The sequence below is a fragment of the Quercus lobata genome, chromosome 2 (genome assembly GCF_001633185.2).
Source record: "Quercus lobata isolate SW786 chromosome 2, ValleyOak3.0 Primary Assembly, whole genome shotgun sequence".
NCBI lineage: Eukaryota > Viridiplantae > Streptophyta > Magnoliopsida > Fagales > Fagaceae > Quercus > Quercus lobata.
This window is the reverse complement of record NC_044905.1, coordinates 1,631,478-1,649,488: the sequence shown is the minus strand read 5'-3', so window position 1 is coordinate 1,649,488 and position 18,011 is coordinate 1,631,478. Positions and strand designations below refer to the sequence as shown.

General features: G+C 33.7%; 2 protein-coding genes across 2 annotated transcripts; both read right to left on the bottom strand.

Moving 5' to 3' along the window:
• Positions 1–863: 863 nt before the first annotated feature.
• Positions 864–11,672, bottom strand: LOC115977803 (glycosyl hydrolase 5 family protein-like). The gene is made up of 5 exons (XM_031099827.1): positions 11,633–11,672; positions 11,147–11,270; positions 10,537–10,665; positions 9,607–10,132; positions 864–950 (listed from the first exon to the last, which is right to left on the bottom strand). The coding sequence occupies exons 1-5, from the start codon at positions 11,670–11,672 to the stop codon at positions 864–866; spliced, it is 906 nt and encodes a 301-aa protein (XP_030955687.1).
• A 262-nt stretch (positions 11,673–11,934) lies between these two features.
• On the bottom strand, positions 11,935–15,103 carry LOC115972188 (glycosyl hydrolase 5 family protein-like). The gene is made up of 4 exons (XM_031092389.1): positions 14,603–15,103; positions 13,843–14,090; positions 13,047–13,567; positions 11,935–12,476 (listed from the first exon to the last, which is right to left on the bottom strand). Exons 1-4 carry the CDS (start codon positions 15,020–15,022, stop codon positions 12,016–12,018), a joined length of 1,650 nt encoding a protein of 549 aa, XP_030948249.1. The 5' UTR covers positions 15,023–15,103; the 3' UTR covers positions 11,935–12,015.
• Positions 15,104–18,011: the final 2,908 nt, after the last annotated feature.

Here is an 18,011-nt window from a genome sequence, read left to right as displayed (position 1 = left end):
GGGTCTCATTATGACAAATAATTAGGAAAACTTAGTGTGAGATGAAGGGAGAGAGAGAGATCCTAGTTAGCGCAGCAAGATCATTATGGTGCCAAGACATACTCGTGAATATATAGTGAGTAATGAGTAGAGAGAGTCATTTGTGAGTAGTATGAGTAATGAGTGAGAGAGTAAAGTAAGGCTGCTGGAGCTTTTTGTTAGGGGTAGATAAGTGTTTATGAGTAGAGCTATGAGAAGTGTTTTTGAGCTAGGAGTTGGGGACTTAGTTTCTAAGCTTTAAAACTAAGAACTCAGCCACTTTTTCAGAGCTTAGAGGAGGCTTAAACAGAGAGGTTAAGAAAAAGTCTTTCCTGGTGTATGTCTTAGTGTATCTTGGTGTGTTGGTGAAGTATTAATGGAGAATTCCATTTATATCTGGGTTTTTAGGGGGTGATTAGCAAATAATCTCTGTTAAATCTTGCCCAATCCTTAGAAAATCCTTAGAGAATCATTCTTGGGATTTTAGCTAATAATGATAAGCTTAACTTTTAGAAGGTTCTTGCTGTTTTGGGAAATAACAACTAGGATTCTGACTTAGCATTGAATGCTGATTGGCTTTGGCTGATAGGATTAGAGCATGCTTTAGGCTAATGATCTCAGTTATACTGCAGCTAGAATTAGAGCTTCTTAGGACAGATTGGATCACCCCAAGCCAGGTGTCAACCTTAGAGTCCTTATTGGGAATTCTGCTGGGATCCCCTTGGTGCCCTCCAAACTACATTTCCCTAAGTTTTCCCATTTGGGGTTCATGTGCTTGGTCTATGAACTAGCGAGTACACGTTTTTAATATGAAAATAGACTAATTTCAAGTGGTTTCAGGAGCTTTAATGGTCTGGGCATGGCTGCTCCTGGTTCTTGACTGAATAGGTAGAGAAGAAAGAAGTGACAGCTGACTGAAACTTCCCAGCTTTCTGTCACATCACTTTCAGCTTTATGTCAATTAAGAAATGATGGGATTTTAGCTTGTGAAGGAAGGGTTTAACCCCTGATGGACACGTGTCCTTTTCTGATCTGATTAGACAAGTTAGGACTTGATGGGAATGGGCTTCAGCTGTTTAGTTGTGTTAAGATTTGGCTGGTCACCTCATGTGAGTTTCAGCTGCTGGAATTTGTGTGTGAGCTGGGCTAGCCCAGTTGGGCTTTATAGTTAAGCTTCTTTGGGCTTGGTTGTCCCTACAAAATGAATAGTTTTGCCATGGATCATATTCATGGGCTTTTATAAATCTTGTAAGAGGTATTTCTTGAGGGATGAATAATTATATTTCCCATGAGTGTGAGATTTAGTATATGTAAAACAAGTGTCAAAAATAATATTTGAGCTTTGTAAGTATGTGCCAAAATAGTATTTGGGTTTTGAGCATAAAGTAATTGTTTTTGCCAAAATAATGTTATGGTCTTTGTAATAGTTGCCAAAATAGATTTGGGCTTTTGTAGGAATAGTTGCCAAATTATTATTTGGACTTTTAGAGATAGTTGCCAAATTAGTATTTGGACTTTGTAAAATAAGTGTCAATTTAACATTTGGACTTTGTAAAATAGTGCCAAATTAGCATTTAGGCTTTGTAAAAATAGTGTCAAATTAGCATTTGGACTTTGTAGGATTTTGTAAAAATATTGCCATGTAGCAATGGACTTAGTAGAAGTACCATATCGTAACGAGTTTTTAGAAGTGCCGCATCGTAGCGGGCTTTAGAGATGCCGCATCGTTGCGGGCTTCAATCCGGGTTTTGTAAAGATGTTGTGTAGCAATGGACTTTAGAGGTGCCGTATCATAGCGGATTTTAGAGATGCCGCATCATAGCAGGCTTTAGAGGTGCTGCATCGTAGCGGGCTTTGAAGATGTCGCATTATAGCGGGTTTTAGAGATGCCACATCGTAGCAGACTTTAGAGGTGCCGTGTAGTAACGAGCTTTGTAAAGATGCCATGTAGTAACAGACTTTGTAAAAGTGCCATGTAGCAACGGGCTTTGTAAGGGTTTTGTTGGGCTTTTTGGATTTTCCCATAAGTTAAGCGCTTTTGGGCTTTTTATAGAGATGATATAATTTTGTGGCTCAATATGGTAGCAATATGGTGAGTATTTTTGTGAAAGCTCAAGTTGGATAATATGTGGGCTATAATGGGTAATATTTGTGAAAGGGCCCAAGGCAATTTATGGGCTTGTGTATGGAGTATTTGTGAAGGCCCAATAACATGAGAATATTTGGGTAATATATATGAGGAATATTTATGTGGGTTTAAAATAATGTGTGGGCTCATGTGGGTATTTTGTGAGTGGGCTAATGAAATTAAGGCCCGAAAATTTGTACCTCAACAATGGTAACATAAATGTTTGAACATTATCATATAATCCTTAAGATGCATAGTATGTGATTTATGTGATTTAGTCATAGAAAATATAAATCACAAGTTCTTTGTAAACTCAGAATCTTTGTTTGTAGTCAGTGATAAAATTAGGCATTTCATCTGCGAATATTATAATGTATCAATTAAGATGATTTGTCTTGATCATGGAAGTGGAGATTTCTAGTTGATATGTTAATATGTTTTAAGTGTATAAAACATATTGAACTGGATCACTGTGAGATTTATTATTCTATCAACAACTATCAAACAAATAATAAATCTCACGACTTCTCATTTACATAAACTCTCAATCCTGAGGGAATAGTAAACCCAATCATGAAATGTATGTTACTTTAATATATTAGAAGTGAGATCTAGACAAACGGTCAAAACCTCAGTATGTTGGACAACCATATGTAATGTTGAAGGAACACATATTCTCAAAATAGAATTCATAATCTCTTTATAGAGATATAAAATATTCTCTTGAGATAAGTTTAATATGTTTGGTTATTTAGAGTGTTAGGTCTAACCACTTTAGTAAAGATATTTTATGAAATTAGATTTCATAAAATATATATGAATAACTTAAAATACTCAAGGAACAAGATGTAATAATCTTCAAAGTAACAGTTACATATTATGACTTTGTATTACTACGAATATTTTTATGAAGGGGTTAAATGTTTAATAAAGTCTTGGAATATAATTTATTAATAAAACCTAAAGTGCAATTATATTTATATATTGGTATTAAATATAATTAATGATAACTTTAGGTTTGTCAAGAGTTGACAGATAAGTCCAAAGCCCCTTAAAGCTAGAGCTTTATTTTTCCCTTTTAGTTCCATTCCAAGCCACACACTAAATCCCATTTGGGTTGGCCCAAAAGGCTAACCCAATTATATAATTAGTTATTTATTTAATAAGTGTTATTAAATAAATGTAACTGCTAAGTGCAGAAATATATGTGTGATTAAAAAGGAGAAACAATAAGATTCCTTCAATAAGAGAGACACTTGGTTATTCTTTTAAAAAGATCACATATAGAACTAATTGAGAGACCACACATCTTGGGCACATTGTGGAATTGGAGTGAAGATTGAAAGACATATCAAGTCCAATCTTCATTTGTTTTGAATTTCACTGCATCAATGTACGCTTTCTCATTCTTTATTTGCAAAACTCAGATGTTACATGCTATCTCACATGAATGAAGTAGATCTATTCATATTCCGCTGCGTGTTTTTGTATGAGATACAAAACTGTATTTTCCATGTGTTTTTCCAATATTATCTACGTATAAAAAAAAAATTACAAAATATCATAATTACCTAATAACATGTTTTCCTATTTAATAATTATAGTAGGTATTAATAGATAATTATAGTATTTATTAATATTCTTTTATTTTAATTTTGATAAGATTTTAATAGAGACTTTAAAAAATAAAATAAAATTTAAACTCAGCTAAAAATATATATAATAAAGTAGATCTGTGGTTTTTGTTTTATAAGTTTTGCATTTAATTTTTTTTCCCATTATAATCAACTAGTATGTAACTCATGCAAATGCATAAGTGCATTTAAAATTAAACACAATTTTTATTATAAAAATATAAACAATTAGTCAAATTATTATTATTTTTTTTAAAAAGCATGTAACAAATGAATACATATGGATACATTTAAAAGTAAACACAATTTTTATCATAAAAATATAAATAATTAGTTAAATTATTTTTTTAAAATAGTAAACGAAATTAGTCACATTTAAAATTCTTACCTAAATTTAATACTACTTTTGATAATTTTTTTCTCTAATTTCTAACAAGATAGAACGTGTGATGATCTATGTTGTGTGGTGATTTTTATTGAATATATGTGATTTTTTTTTGAAAAATTACACTTTATCACTTTAAACTATACATCATGTTACACTTTGCACCATAAACTTTTCGAATACATGTTTTACACCCTAAACTATGACTCCCGTTACACTTTACACCCTAGCGTTAAGTTTGTTATTAAGGAGTATAATTTAGAATGCAAAGTGTAATAAAGCGTATAGTTTAGGATGGTAAAGTATAATTTATCTTTTGTTTTTATAGTACTGAGAAGATGGGCAATTAGGTCTTTTCATGTGATGCCATATTTTTCTATCTAAATTAATAGAAAACTTAACATCGGGGTGTAAAGTGTAACAAAGGTTATAGTTTAGGGTGAAAAAAGTGTATTCGAAAAGTTTAGGTTGCAAAGTGTAACATGAGGTCTAATTTAGGGTGGTAAAGTGTAATTTAAAAAAAAAAAAAAATTTTAGTTCATTAATATTAAATTCTTAGTATTTTGCGCTCATTAACTCACTTGGCACAAAGATTAAAAAACTTAAATGGACACATGGTATAAACTTAAGTGGATAATTATGATGTGGTTCCTACGTACATTTAGATACATGGTGCAAAATTGGTTTCTAATTTCAAATTATAATTGAACTTTCTTTAAACTTTGCCTATTAATATACACTAGCTTGTAACCCCATGCATATGCATAGACACACTTAAAGATATAAAATAAAATACATAATATAATTCCTATATATATAATTTAAATACTATTGGTAGTCATTTATATATTTTTTAACTCTTTAAAAAAATTTGTAAGAATATTGTGGGGCATGATAATTCGTGGCCCAGGCCCAGGCCCATCCTACGTTTGGGCCCAAGGCCTAAGCCGAGGAGAGCTACTGCCGAGGACGCATAATGAAAGCCCAAAAAGGACACGAGGACGTGGCCAAGGATGATCTTATGCTCAACACCTCACAAAACTCATGGAGAAAAGGGCAAACTCGGTACAGGGGCAGGACAAGGGAGAAAGCCGCCGACATAGTAATACAGAGCCCTGTATCTGACAAGCCCATACTCCAAACCATGCCCTTATACTTTTCCAACAACCCCCAACCACTCTAGGTATGGGTTGATAGGACAGGTCTGCACCCCAGAAAATAAAACTTACACGTGGACACTAAAAGAGGAAGAGAGCACTAGTATAAAAGGGAGAGAAAGCAAAGGAGGAAGGGACTCCCACCCCTCAGGAGGAGGGAAGATCCCTGCAAAAGGGAAAAAAGGGAGGATGCAAGGCTCCTCGGACACTGTCCGAGGACTTAAGTCCTACAACCCGTACTAATGGAGGGCTTAGCTAGTCAAGCCAAGTCCGTCCATACATAAGCTCCCGTAGAAATTACGACTAAACCGCTCACTTGTGCCCAAGGTCATGCCTTTCAAGCCCACTCTCTATAAATCATATTGTTAGGGCCCTTTACATACGAGCCCAACGTCATTCTTGGACCGTTAAAAATCGTGTCCTTACAAATATTATTAAGTATTGTAAGGACACGATTCGTGGTGGACCGTAACAGTGTTAGGTTCGCACGTAAAAAGGCTCAGATAATATAATTTGTAGAGCGTGGGTGTAAAGAGCTAGGTTAACTGTGGTCTCCCTTATAAAGATTCATTCCCATGTATACTAAAAGTATAAAGTTGGTACAACAATCCTTTTCTTTAGTGATCAAGGCAACTCTTTTTCTCTACTCTTGCTTTCCTCTTTCTTTTTTCTCTGTTTTTCTCTCTCTTCTTCTTTTTTGTTTCGATCCCCATCCTCATGCTCTTCTTTTAGTTTATATACCCCCCGTTGTGTTCCATCCTCACCGCACACGTGTAGGTTGGGTCCGGAGGATTTCTTTCTGTCCCATCTAGCACCCCCTGGAACTTCCTATGGGCAGCTGTAAGGCTGCTTCCTTACTGTTCAGGTATCACCTCCACATTAATGCGGCCAGAGAGTTGGTTAAGAGGTCATTAATGCGGAGGCAGCTGTAGTGATAGATATTTGTTTGCCTTATCTCTTTCGTCCTTGGTCGGTCATTCTATCTTTTACGATGACCTAATTCTGAGGTCTGGTTGTGATAGGACCACGTCGTAATCGTCCTCGGACGCACACTGCCGAGGAGTATGGTGTCCTCGGACGAGTACAGAACCCTACCCTTGTGATGTTGATTACCATCGCCTTCAGTAACTACATTATGACCTGACTTGGCCTCCTCGGATGGGCCGTGGGCCCAACATTCCTGAATCAATCCTGAACTTTATGGGCCTATTGATCGAACAGTCCCCACAAGTATAAAATGTAAAATTTTCATATAAATTTTTTTAATTATTGTGAAGCACTTTTTTATTTTTTTATGATTCATTTATTCTAGACTCTTTGGTTTTTGTACTTAATAACTCACTTGGATGAATATTTATAATGTGGTCTCACATTTGATTCTAAAATTAAGAAATAAAATTTTTTAAAAATAAATAATTTGGGACACATGACGAAAAATTCTCTCAGCTTCACCTATTATTATTATTATTATTATATATATATAAATTTAGATACATGGTGTAAAATTGGAATTTAATTTTAAATTCTAATTGAATTTTTTCCAAGCTTTCCCTATTAATATATATATATATATATATATATATATATATATATATATATATATATTTTGGAACCATTATAGACAAGCATCCCTTAATAGTTTCATATATATATATATATTGAACCATTATAGACAAGCATCCCTTAATAGTTTCATATATATATATATATTGAACCATTATAGACAAGCATCCCTTAATAGTTTCCCGCTACTCAAATACTCAATAATCAAACCCATTACTCAAATGCCTATATTATTTTGAACAATGTGTCCACAGCGTGTTGAAAAACTGTCTTGAGTTGCGACTTTGCTTCTAGAAAAGTGGTTAAAGAATTACATTGAAAACATGGGAAATTGCTCGGAAGCCATCAAGTCTATTGCCTTGACTTGACTGCAAGCTCAATGTATCGAGATTCATTAAACTCGATTTTATCCTCATCTCCAATCAATTAATTAAGCCTCAGGTAAAATAAATTTAAAGTTTGCAACCTATGATAACCAAAAGCCTTGGGATTCATGCACTAGGGTGCTAAACATATTTAAACACATATTAAGTCATCATAAATACAAGGAGAGCAAACTATGAAAACAAGATCTTGTAAATTTATCCTCATCTCCAATCAATTGATCAAGCCGAAGGTAAAATAAATTTAAAGTTTGCAACCTATGATGAACAAAAGCCTTGGGATTCATGCACTAGGGTGCTAAAACGTATTTAAACACTTATTAAGTCATCGTAAATATAAGGAGAGCAACCTATGAAAAGAAGATCTTGTTGCGATTGTTGTGCACCAAGAGCCTGTATTGAAGATCAAGAGGTGTTTCAAGTGAAGTTGATGCACATATAACCTACTTTGATCAATTTGTTGTAGTGTTAGACATAGATTGGATATTCGTGGGTTAAGGAGATTCACAAGATAGAAAATTCCAATTGTAGTGTTGAAATTGACCTATAAACCACTCATAGGATTTTTCCCATTAGAGTTTTTGTTTAATTATAAAACCGTATGTGTTAAATTTATTTTCGTTACATCTCATAATTGTGGTTGTGACCATTACATGGCATATCTAATATATAATTGGCTTAATTAATCAACTCAATGATTTTTCAACTATCTTTGTTGTGTAAATAGTAACCCATAACTCAAATGAGTCAAATCAATAACAGTAAAAAAAAGAAAAAAAAAGAAAAGAAAAAATAACAAGTATACACAAAGAACTACACCAGTGAGTATGCATTTGATATGTTGATAAAGCTAGATCCAACACTATCCATTCTCACTTTTGAGTAGCATCATATGAACCACAGCTCATCTTGTGTTTTTAATGAGCTTGAACCATTGGCTACTTGGGTCACATGTTTTATCATCACTCACACATTTGCACCAATTTGTCACAACATTGTTTGTGTTAAAATCTACATCCAAGCAAACAGTATTGCCATCACCAACCGTGGATGAGAGATGCAGCATGGAGTCTGAGATGGCTTCCCACTTTGAGTCAGAGTTGATGCATATATTACTAAGTTTTCTAGCATTCCTGGTCCATTTGCGTGTATGCAAACATCTGTTCCATTAAGGGATATAGTTTTCTCGAGTGTTCCACGAGGCTTCAGGGTGGGTGCATGGTCCTAATGTTAATGGTTCAAACACCGATCTTCTTAGGACGCATAAACCCGTTGAAGGATGGAAAATTAATTGTTGTGTTAGTTTCTGGTAAACCTGGGCCTGCATATCACAAAAGCACAATCTTATGTGTTACTCTGATTTACTATACCCTCTTATAATGGGTGAACCTAGCCCATTATGTCAATTTGTTCTGTTAGAGGTTTAGTAATAGAAATACTAAAAATTAGTACAAATTATACATTCCATTTCTAAAATTTGGTGTAAATTTGATTTCTATCTCTTAAATTTAAAAATTTAGGATTTGGTTCTTTAAATTTCAAAACATGAACAATTTGATCCCTCCTTCTATTTTTGATTTACTTGACAAAGAAGTGCTTTAAGACAACCTATTTTTTGAGGAGCCAAATTAAACAAACGACATAATTAAGAGACCTAAATCAAGCCAACACCAAATTAAGGAACCAAAATTAAACCGACCCTATAGACGAAAGGATGAAATTGTTCTATTTTGAAAATTTCACATAGTATGCGTTTGGATACAAATTTTTTTTTACGCGTTTGCATTTTGCATTTCCAAATGATGGGACCCATGCTATAGTAGCAATACGTTCAGTGGAATGGCAGAAACTTAATCCAAATTTTAGAGATCCTATAAAGTGAACTTTTGAATTTTAAAGGACTAAAAAGTAAACTTAATCCAAATTTTAGAGATCCTATGTATATTTGACCCTAAAAAGTATATATAAGAATTAATTCATGGTATTACCAAGAAAAACATTCATAGTTTAAATCCTCCATCTCTTAACTATTGAATCAAATTTTATGAATGGAGGCCTTTATTTTCATATTTGTCATTCCTTAACTTAATTTCAAATTTACTTATTTAAAGAAATTAGTTTCTGGAAATTTGGAACTTTCGAACTGAATCCCTTTGAAAGGAATATTGAGGTTAAAAAAAAAAAAGCCACCTAATCATTTAATTCCCCGAAGCATTTTGTCACTTACAACATCATTCTTCATTTCTAGATTCTTGGTATCCACCGTAAGTCTTTCCTTGCTATGAATGTTTGAAGTTGTTAAAAAAAAGAAAAAAAAAAGAGGAAAATAGAATCTAACCATACGTTTAGAGGGAGATTGGATTGTGGAGATCCTCTGCAAAAATCCTGGATTTCGAACACCGCTCCAATCAAAATTAAGTAGCCCATCGAACTCCTCCATATCAGTTGTTCCCTCTCTAATGTGGTAACTCCCAGTGAGTGCCCAAATGGCCCAATCAAAGTCAAGTTCAGCTGCATAACTCAAGAAGAAATTCATGAATTTGTTGTCATTTGTATTGGTCTCTCTTTCGTCCATCCCAAATTCACTCACAAATAATGGAAACCCCTTGTCCAACAAAAATCCTGTCTTGCTCGTCATGTCATCTCGCACGATTCCACAAGCTTTGTTCACATCATTGCCTTCCCATATAGCTAAATCTGTAAATCCGTACCTATGTGCTTCAAATACTAGTTTTTTAGTGAATGAGAGATTCACTGATTTATTTCCAAGGAAAGACAAGTCTAAGTCGAAATTCAAGCCAGAGAAAACGACAAGAATATTCGGATTTGCTGAGTGCACTGTTTCTGCTCCATGCTGCATGTATCTACATTTCATTTACAAAAGCAAAATTAGTTTTGTTGGTTTTGCTCAACATAATTGGGTTTTGAAAATAGAATTAATTTTCTATCAACTCAATTATGTAAAAATTTATGGAATTTATTGTGTAACAAATGGTGTTTCTTAAAAAGTTAAGGAAAAATTGCACTAACATCTCATGAGATTTATTGAAATTAAACAAACCTCACTTATTGTTTTGAATTGTACAACAATTTGAGACACATTGAATGATTGAGAATTGATATCATATATTGGAGAGAGAGAGAATCTACCTAAACCAATTATCTACATTCTCTCTGGAGCCTCGAAGCTCATTCCTTAAGCTTATGCCTACCACATTGGGAATTCGGTAAACATGGCAGCTATTCGACTTAGTCCCGTAAGCCAGACCCTGCATTGAAATACTCATCACCAAAAAAGCCATTGCCACCATCATTGTCGCAACGCCAACCGGGCTTGCTTATGTGATTGTCTAGTATGGCCATCAAATTGTTGGCCGCAAGGTTAAGACTCCACTGCCTGAGAATATATGTCAAATTTTTAGTTGCAGTATAGTCAAGTTCTTAGGATTGTGCTTGCCCAATCCAGAAAAAAAATGCCAACATAAAAGAAAACGAAAGTACAAAATCTTATTTTATTAATTTCTCTTAAGGTACAGAATCTATAAAAGAAAAAAAGCAAAAACAGGAAAATAACGATCGAAGTTAGGGAGAAGGGGAAATAAAAAAGAATATTATTGTTACTTTTCATAAGTGAAACAAATTAAAAAAATACTAGTATTTATTTATTTTTGTAATAATGTATTCTTCTTCATGAAAATTTTATGTATAAGCAATAATATTTTGGGATAATTACATAAAAATATGAATTTCAAGATAAACTACTTGATGTCTATCTAACTATTATAAATACTTTCATTCATGCAAGTAATATTGATTTTGAAATATATACCGGTGCATGATGCATGAGATACTATTAAAGGACACCATAAGCATTTTACCTGAAAAGCTTTTTGAAGTGGAAGATTAATGATAGAGGGGTTGTTAGACTGGAACCAGCAAGAGCTTGAGATAGACCTAGATGCTGAAAGGACTGTCTTACAGTAACAGCACCTAGTGAGTCATCTGAGAACAAGAAAGTTGGTCAAGTTAACCTAACACAATTGAATCCGATTGATACAATCCTCTTGGAGATTGCATCCACTGGTTGCTTGCTAAGGCCTTCAGCCACAACGGTATCAAGATGTGATGGCCAATTCACACAAGCCAACTTCACTCGTTTCCCATTTTTCGTTCACAATCCACCGTGAATCAGTGTAGTGGAAAACCCATAACAAGCTTGCTATGGGAAATGACACATTGAAAGATTATTACAGTAGATAGAAGATTTGCTAAAGAAAAGAGAGAGAGTTTCCCCATATTTGCTTGTGTTATGGTGGTGTGAGAACCAGGAGTGTAAATTTATAGACCTTGTTTGTGTTAGGGACCTGTGATGGTGAAGAGAACCACAAGACTATGTGGACGCATGAAGATAGGGTTTAATTGCATTTGATAGTAGCGTGATTAGGTTTTATTCTATATTCAATGCTTAGTTGTATAGTTTCTTTTTTAATTACACATGCATTCGTATTCATTACATGTGGCTCAATCGATATAAAAAAAATTGAATGCACATAACTTTTGGGAACAAATTATTTGAAAGTATAGGGTGCACCAGAATCATGAAGAGCTAAGAGTAATATAATTCCAAAAAATCAACGACATAGTTTAGGTAGAAAAAAAAATCAACAAGATCTGCAATGAATCCTAGAGTAAATTGAATTATAGTGTCTAGAGGTAAAATTAATCAATCAGCTAATTGAACCACGGTTCATATTTTAATGAGCTTGAACCATTGGCTACTTGGGTCACATGTTTTATCATCACTCACACATTTGCACCAATTTGTCACAACATTGTTTGTGTGAAAATCTACATCCAAGCAAACAGTTTTGCCATCACCAACAGTGGATGAGAGATGTAGCTTAGAATCTGAGATGGCTTCCCACTTTGTGTCAGGGTCGATGCATATATTTCTAAGCTTTCCTGGCTTTCCTGGTCCATCTGCTTGTATGCAAAAATCTGCTCCATAAAGGGATATAGTTTTCTTGGGTGTGTAGCTCCACAAGGCTTTAGGGTGGGTGCAGGGTCCTAATGTCAATGGTGCAAACACTGATCTTCTTGTGAGTTCAAACACTGATCTTCTCATGACACATAAACCAGTTGAAGGATGGAAAATTAATTTCCCTGTATTAGTTAATTGCTCTGTATTAGTTCCTCGTAAACCTGGCCCTGCATGTCACATAAGCACAATCTTATAATGTGTTACTCTGATTTACTATACCCTCTTAAAAAAACAATTGACATAATGGGGAGGTTTACACATTAAGAGAAATACTAAAAATTAGTATATATCATACATTCCATCCCTAAAATTTGGTGCAGATTTGATTTTTTTCTCTTAAATTCAAAAAGATAGGATTTGGTCCTTCAAATTTCAAAACATGAACAATTTGGTGTCTCCATCTATTTTTGATTTACTTGACAAACTAAGTACAAAGCCACCCTATTTTTGAGGGACCAAATCAAACACAATTAAGTGACCAAAATCAAGCCAACACCATATTAAGGAAACAAACTTAAACCAATGCCATCGATGGAAGGATGAAGTTGATCAGTTTTAAAATTTTCACATTCCAAGAATCAATTCTTGGTATTTTCAACAAAAAAATCCATGTTTTAAATCCTCTATCTTTTTACTATTGAATTATACCCCCCCAAAAAAAAAGCTGTGAAGTTTTGAATTTGTTTTTATATTTAAAAAAATAAAAATAAAAAAAGGAAAACAAAATCTAATCATACCTTTAAAGGGAGATTGAATTGTGGATATCCTCCGCAAAAGTCTTGGATTTCGAACATCACTCCAATCAAAATTAAGTAGCCCGTAGGTCTCCTCCGTATTAGTTTTTCCTTGTCTAATGTAGTAACTCCCAGTGAGTGCCCAAATGGCCCAATCAAAGTCATGCTCAGCTGCATAACTCAAGAAGCAATTCATGAAGCTTTCGTCAGTGGCATCGTTCACACTTTCGTCTATCCCAAATTCACTCACAAATAATGGAAACCCCTTGTCCAACAAAAATCCTGACTTGCTCGTCATGTCATCTTGGACAATTTTACAAGCTTCGTTCGCACTATGGTCTGCCCATGTAGCTGTATTTGAAAACTTGTACCTGTGTGTCTCAAATACTAGTTTGTTAGTGAATGAGAGATTCACTGATCTATTTCCAAGGAAAGACAAGTCTATGTCGTAACTCAAGCCAGAGAGAATGACAAGAACGTCTGGATTTGCTGCGTGCACTTTCTCTGCTCCTTGTTGCATGTATCTACATTTCATTTGCAAAAGCAAAATTAGTTTTAACATGACTAATGGTATTTCTTAAAGGTTTTTATTACCTATACGGCATATGTTAACGGGACCCTTTTTAAAATGTTCCGGAAAAATTGCATTTGAGATTTATTAAGATTAAACAGACATTTATTTTGGACAGAGAGAGAGAGAGAGAGAGAGAGAGAGAGCTCCCTTGTTGTTTTGAATTGTACAACAATTTAAGACACATAATTGAGAATTCAGATCATTTATTAGAGAGAGAGTATCTACCTAAACCAATCATCTACATTTTGTCTGGAGCCTCGGAGCTCATTCCTTAAGCTCATGCCTACCACATTGGGAACTCCTCTAAACATGGCAGCTACTCGACTTAGTCCCTTAAGCCAGACGTCTACATTGAAATACTCATCACCGAAAAAGCCATTGCCATCATTAAGGCTGCAACACCAACCGGGCTTGCTTATGTGATTGTCCAGTATGGCCACCAAATGGTTGGCCCCAAGGTTAGACACCACTGCCTGAGAATACAAGTCAAATTTTTAGTTGCTGTTATGTTCTTAGGATTGTGCTTTGCCCAATCCAGAAAAAATGCCAACAAAAAAGAAAAAAGAAAGTACAAAACTTTATTTAATTAATTTCTTTTAAGGTACAGAATCTATAAAAGAAAAAAGAAAAAGCAGGAACATAACGAAGTTAGGGACAAGGGGAAATAAAAAAGAATATTATTCTTACTTTTCATAAGTAAAACAAATTTAAAAAATTACTAGTATTTAAAAAAAAAATTGCAATAATTTATTCTCCTTCATGAAAATCTATGTATAAGCAATTATATGTGGGGATAATTACATAAAAATATGAATTTGAGTAAGTTGGACTTGGTGTCTATCTAACTATTAAAAATAAGAGACCTGAGAACTCAATAAATAAATAAATAAACTATTAAAAATACTTTCATTTATATGCAAGTAACGTTGATTTTGAAACATGTGTATATGATGCTTTTAAAGGGCATCATAAGCAAGCATCTTACCTGAAAAGCTTTTCGAAGTGGAAGATCAATGATAAATGGGTTGTTATCCTGGATGCCAGCAAGAGCCTGAGATAGATTTAGATTTTGAAAGGACTGTCTTACAGTAAGAGCACCTAGCGAGTCGTTTGTGAACAAGAAAGTTGGCCAAGTAAACCTAACACAGTTGAATCCCATTGACACGATCCTCTTGGAGATTGCATCCAAGGGTTGCTTGCTAAGGCCTTCAGCCAAAACGGCATCGATATGTGATGGCCAATTCACACATGCTAACTTCACTCGTCTCCCTTCTCCGTCCACAATCCACCGCGAATTAGTATATAGTGGTGAATCCATAACAAGCTTGCTTTGAGAAATTACACATTGGAAGATTATTAGAGCAAAGAGAAGGTTTGCTAAAGAAAAGAGAGAGAGTTTCGCCATATTTGCTTGTGTTATGGGAGTGTCTAGTGTGTGAAGTGACAGAACCAGGAGTGTAAATTTATAGTCCTTTGTGTTGGGGACCCGTGATAGAATAGAAGTGAACTACAAAACTCATTTATGTTGGGGGACCCGTGATAGAAATAGAATAGAAGTGAACCACAAAATTACGTACAACATTTATCCTATATTCAATGGTTTAACCTGATTAGAATAACAATTCAAAGTTTTTCGAGCACCAAAATTCTTGCAACAAATCTCTCATCATCATGTTTTTCAAAACTCCGTTGAAAAACTATATAAAAAAAAAAAATGTCATACCAAATATGTTAAAATATTCTTTAATTAAAATTTTAAATCAATAGATTTTAATTCTGAAAGGGATGATTATCATGGAAACATGTCCTTAAGCGAAGAGTATGGTAAGCAACATTTTTAACATCAACATTAAGTGCAGTTTAACCTAATTAGTAAAAGCATAATTTAGTGTGAACATTTCTTATATAGTTTTCTCCATAATTTAGTGTTTATAAACAAATGTTTATGGAGGAAAATAACTTATTACCAATAAATTGAGATCCTATTATCATTTATTTTTTATACTTTTTAAAGATAACATATTCCCCTTTCAATGATAACAATATATTTTCTCCCCCTAAAATGATTTTAGTTTTATATATTTTTAACCGTAACAAAAAATTGATTAAATATGTTTCTTTCTAGTTTTTTAAATAAAATTTGACATATTAAAAAGATATATATTTTGCTGCAAATATCGTGTTTGGATAGGTAAGTGATATAGTTAAGTTTTGCTAGCATTCCTAGTCCATCTCAATTCCATTTCGTGGTATGTTTTGCTAGCATTCCTTAGTCCATCTCAATTCCATAAGTGATAAAGTTAAGTTTTGCTAGCATTCCTAGTCCATCTCAATACCATTAATTAGTGTTATAGTTGAGTTTTGCTAGCTAGCATTCCTGGTCCATCTGTATTCCATTAAGTGATATAGTTAAGTTTTGGTAGCATTCCTAGTCTATCTCTATTCCATTAAGTGATATAGTTTTGTCGGGTGTGTAGTTCCAGCTGGCTTCAAAGTTGGTGCAAAGGCTTTAATTTCAACAATAAATGCAGGTATGTATGGTTGAGGATTCATTTATAATACTAATCCAAAGATAATCTAGATTCAAAATTGTATAAAATATTTATATTTGTTTATACACTTGTTTTTATTCTATTAGCTACAATTTTTTTTTTCACAATTATAATCGAATTCTACTAAACACAGACAATCATCCCTTAATAAAGTTCCCCACTACTCAAATAAAAACATATCCACATTACTTAAATATCTACACTATTAACCTTGAGTACAGATCTTCTGTCTTATTAATTGTGCTCCACTCCATGCTCCACCAATAAAACTTGGACAACTGGTCTCTCCCATTAGGACAAAAGAAATCTCTGTGGTAGTGGACAAAAAAACTTTGGGAGAAAGATAGGAATACAATGAGACAATAGAGGGAAGAGTCCAAATAAAAAATTAAGGGAAATGCTAACGAGTGCCCTTACGGCATTGGTTAAGAATCTAATTAAAGAAAGTTTTTATAGAAAAAGAAAAAAAAACAATTAATGTTTTGGCAGCTTTTTTCATTTTCCATAAAAGTGATGTCAAAACTTTTCTAAAATGGATTATCAATGAGTACCCTTAGGGCCCTCGTTAGCGAGTTCAAATCTTCTATCCCACTCCTCTTCCTCCACTATATACTCCACAAATAAAAACATGCCACATGTTCTTCTAATTTATTAAATGCTAATTTTATGCCTTTTATTATTTCAATTTCCTAAAATAGATAAATAAATAACCCATCATATTTAGGTAATTGAAATGATAGAAAGCATAAATTTAGCATTTAATAAATTAGATGGACATGTGGCATGTTTTTATTTGTGGAGTATATAGTGGAGCAGGAAGTGTGGGACAGAAGATTTGGACTCCTCGTTAGCATGACCCAAAAACTAAAGCTGTGGCAAGAGACAAAACTCAAAAGAGTTCTTGTTAATGTCAACCACATAGAGTTCTTGTTAAAGTCAGGATTATCTCACTTAATGGGAGAGGCCAACTATCCAAGTTTTATTGGTGGAGCATGGAATGGAGCATGGAATGGAGCGCAATTGATAAGATAGAAGATTTGGACTCATTAACCTTACCTCTCCCTTTCTCACTATCTATCCATCTTTTTTTGATACACACTATCTATCCATCTTAAATAAATAATAAATGTAATAATAAACTTCCATTATTGTATTCATTCAAATCAATTGTGATGGATGCTTCTTAACTGTTGAAATTACATGATTTTCAATCAGCCATAGACCTTTAGCTAAAAGTGACCATTTTATTATTAAAATTCAAATCCTTCTTTAGATTGAACTCTTGAGTCTCTCTCTCTCTTTTTTTTTTTTTTTAATTTAATTTTATAGATGATTGTACAATATGATAAACAATTTTACCCTCAGAGTTACAATTACTTGAATTTTTGAATTTTCATCCATTTAACAAAACCTTGATGTATCCACATATGCCTTTATGGAGTCTATCAAACAAGGCTGGGTGTTTAACACCTTCCTAATTTAATACCTAACTTTGAAATTGAACATCCACAAAAAAGGAGTTAAAAGTGGCTTATAGAATTAAAACAAGTGGTAACTCATCACTAAATTGCCACCATAACATGTACATATATGAAGTAAAGTCTTCCTATTTGTTTACAAAGTCGTAAACCCTCATGCTTATTACAAATAAGGTTATATTTTTCTTTTAAATATTGAATGAAATGCAAAATCCAAAGTGCAAACTCAATTTAAAGAAAAAAAAAAGGGTGTTGCTGAGTGTAAGCCATTGTGCTGAGCAGCTTTCATACAAAATTTCCTACACATCAGATTGCCAGCTATAGTCAACCACTCTTAACGCAACTCTCTCCAGCCAAATAGTAT

Excerpts from the sequence above, each read along its gene's own strand:
- LOC115977803 (XM_031099827.1), bottom strand. The coding sequence starts at position 11,672 with ATGCGTCCACATAGTCTTGTGGTTCTCTTCACCATCACAG. Across the intron at positions 11,271-11,632 it reads GGTTCTCTTCACCATCACAG|ATGACTCACTAGGTGCTGTT; the intron begins GTCCCTAACACA and ends TCTTGTTCTCAG. Across the intron at positions 10,666-11,146 it reads CACTTCAAAAAGCTTTTCAG|GCAGTGGAGTCTTAACCTTG; the intron begins GTAAAATGCTTA and ends ATATATTCTCAG.
- LOC115972188 (XM_031092389.1), bottom strand. The coding sequence starts at position 15,022 with ATGGCGAAACTCTCTCTCTTTTCTTTAGCAAACCTTCTCTTTGCTCTA. Across the intron at positions 13,568-13,842 it reads AATGTAGATGATTGGTTTAG|ATACATGCAACAAGGAGCAG; the intron begins GTAGATACTCTC and ends AATGAAATGTAG. Across the intron at positions 12,477-13,046 it reads AATTCAATCTCCCTTTAAAG|GGCCAGGTTTACGAGGAACT; the intron begins GTATGATTAGAT and ends TGTGACATGCAG.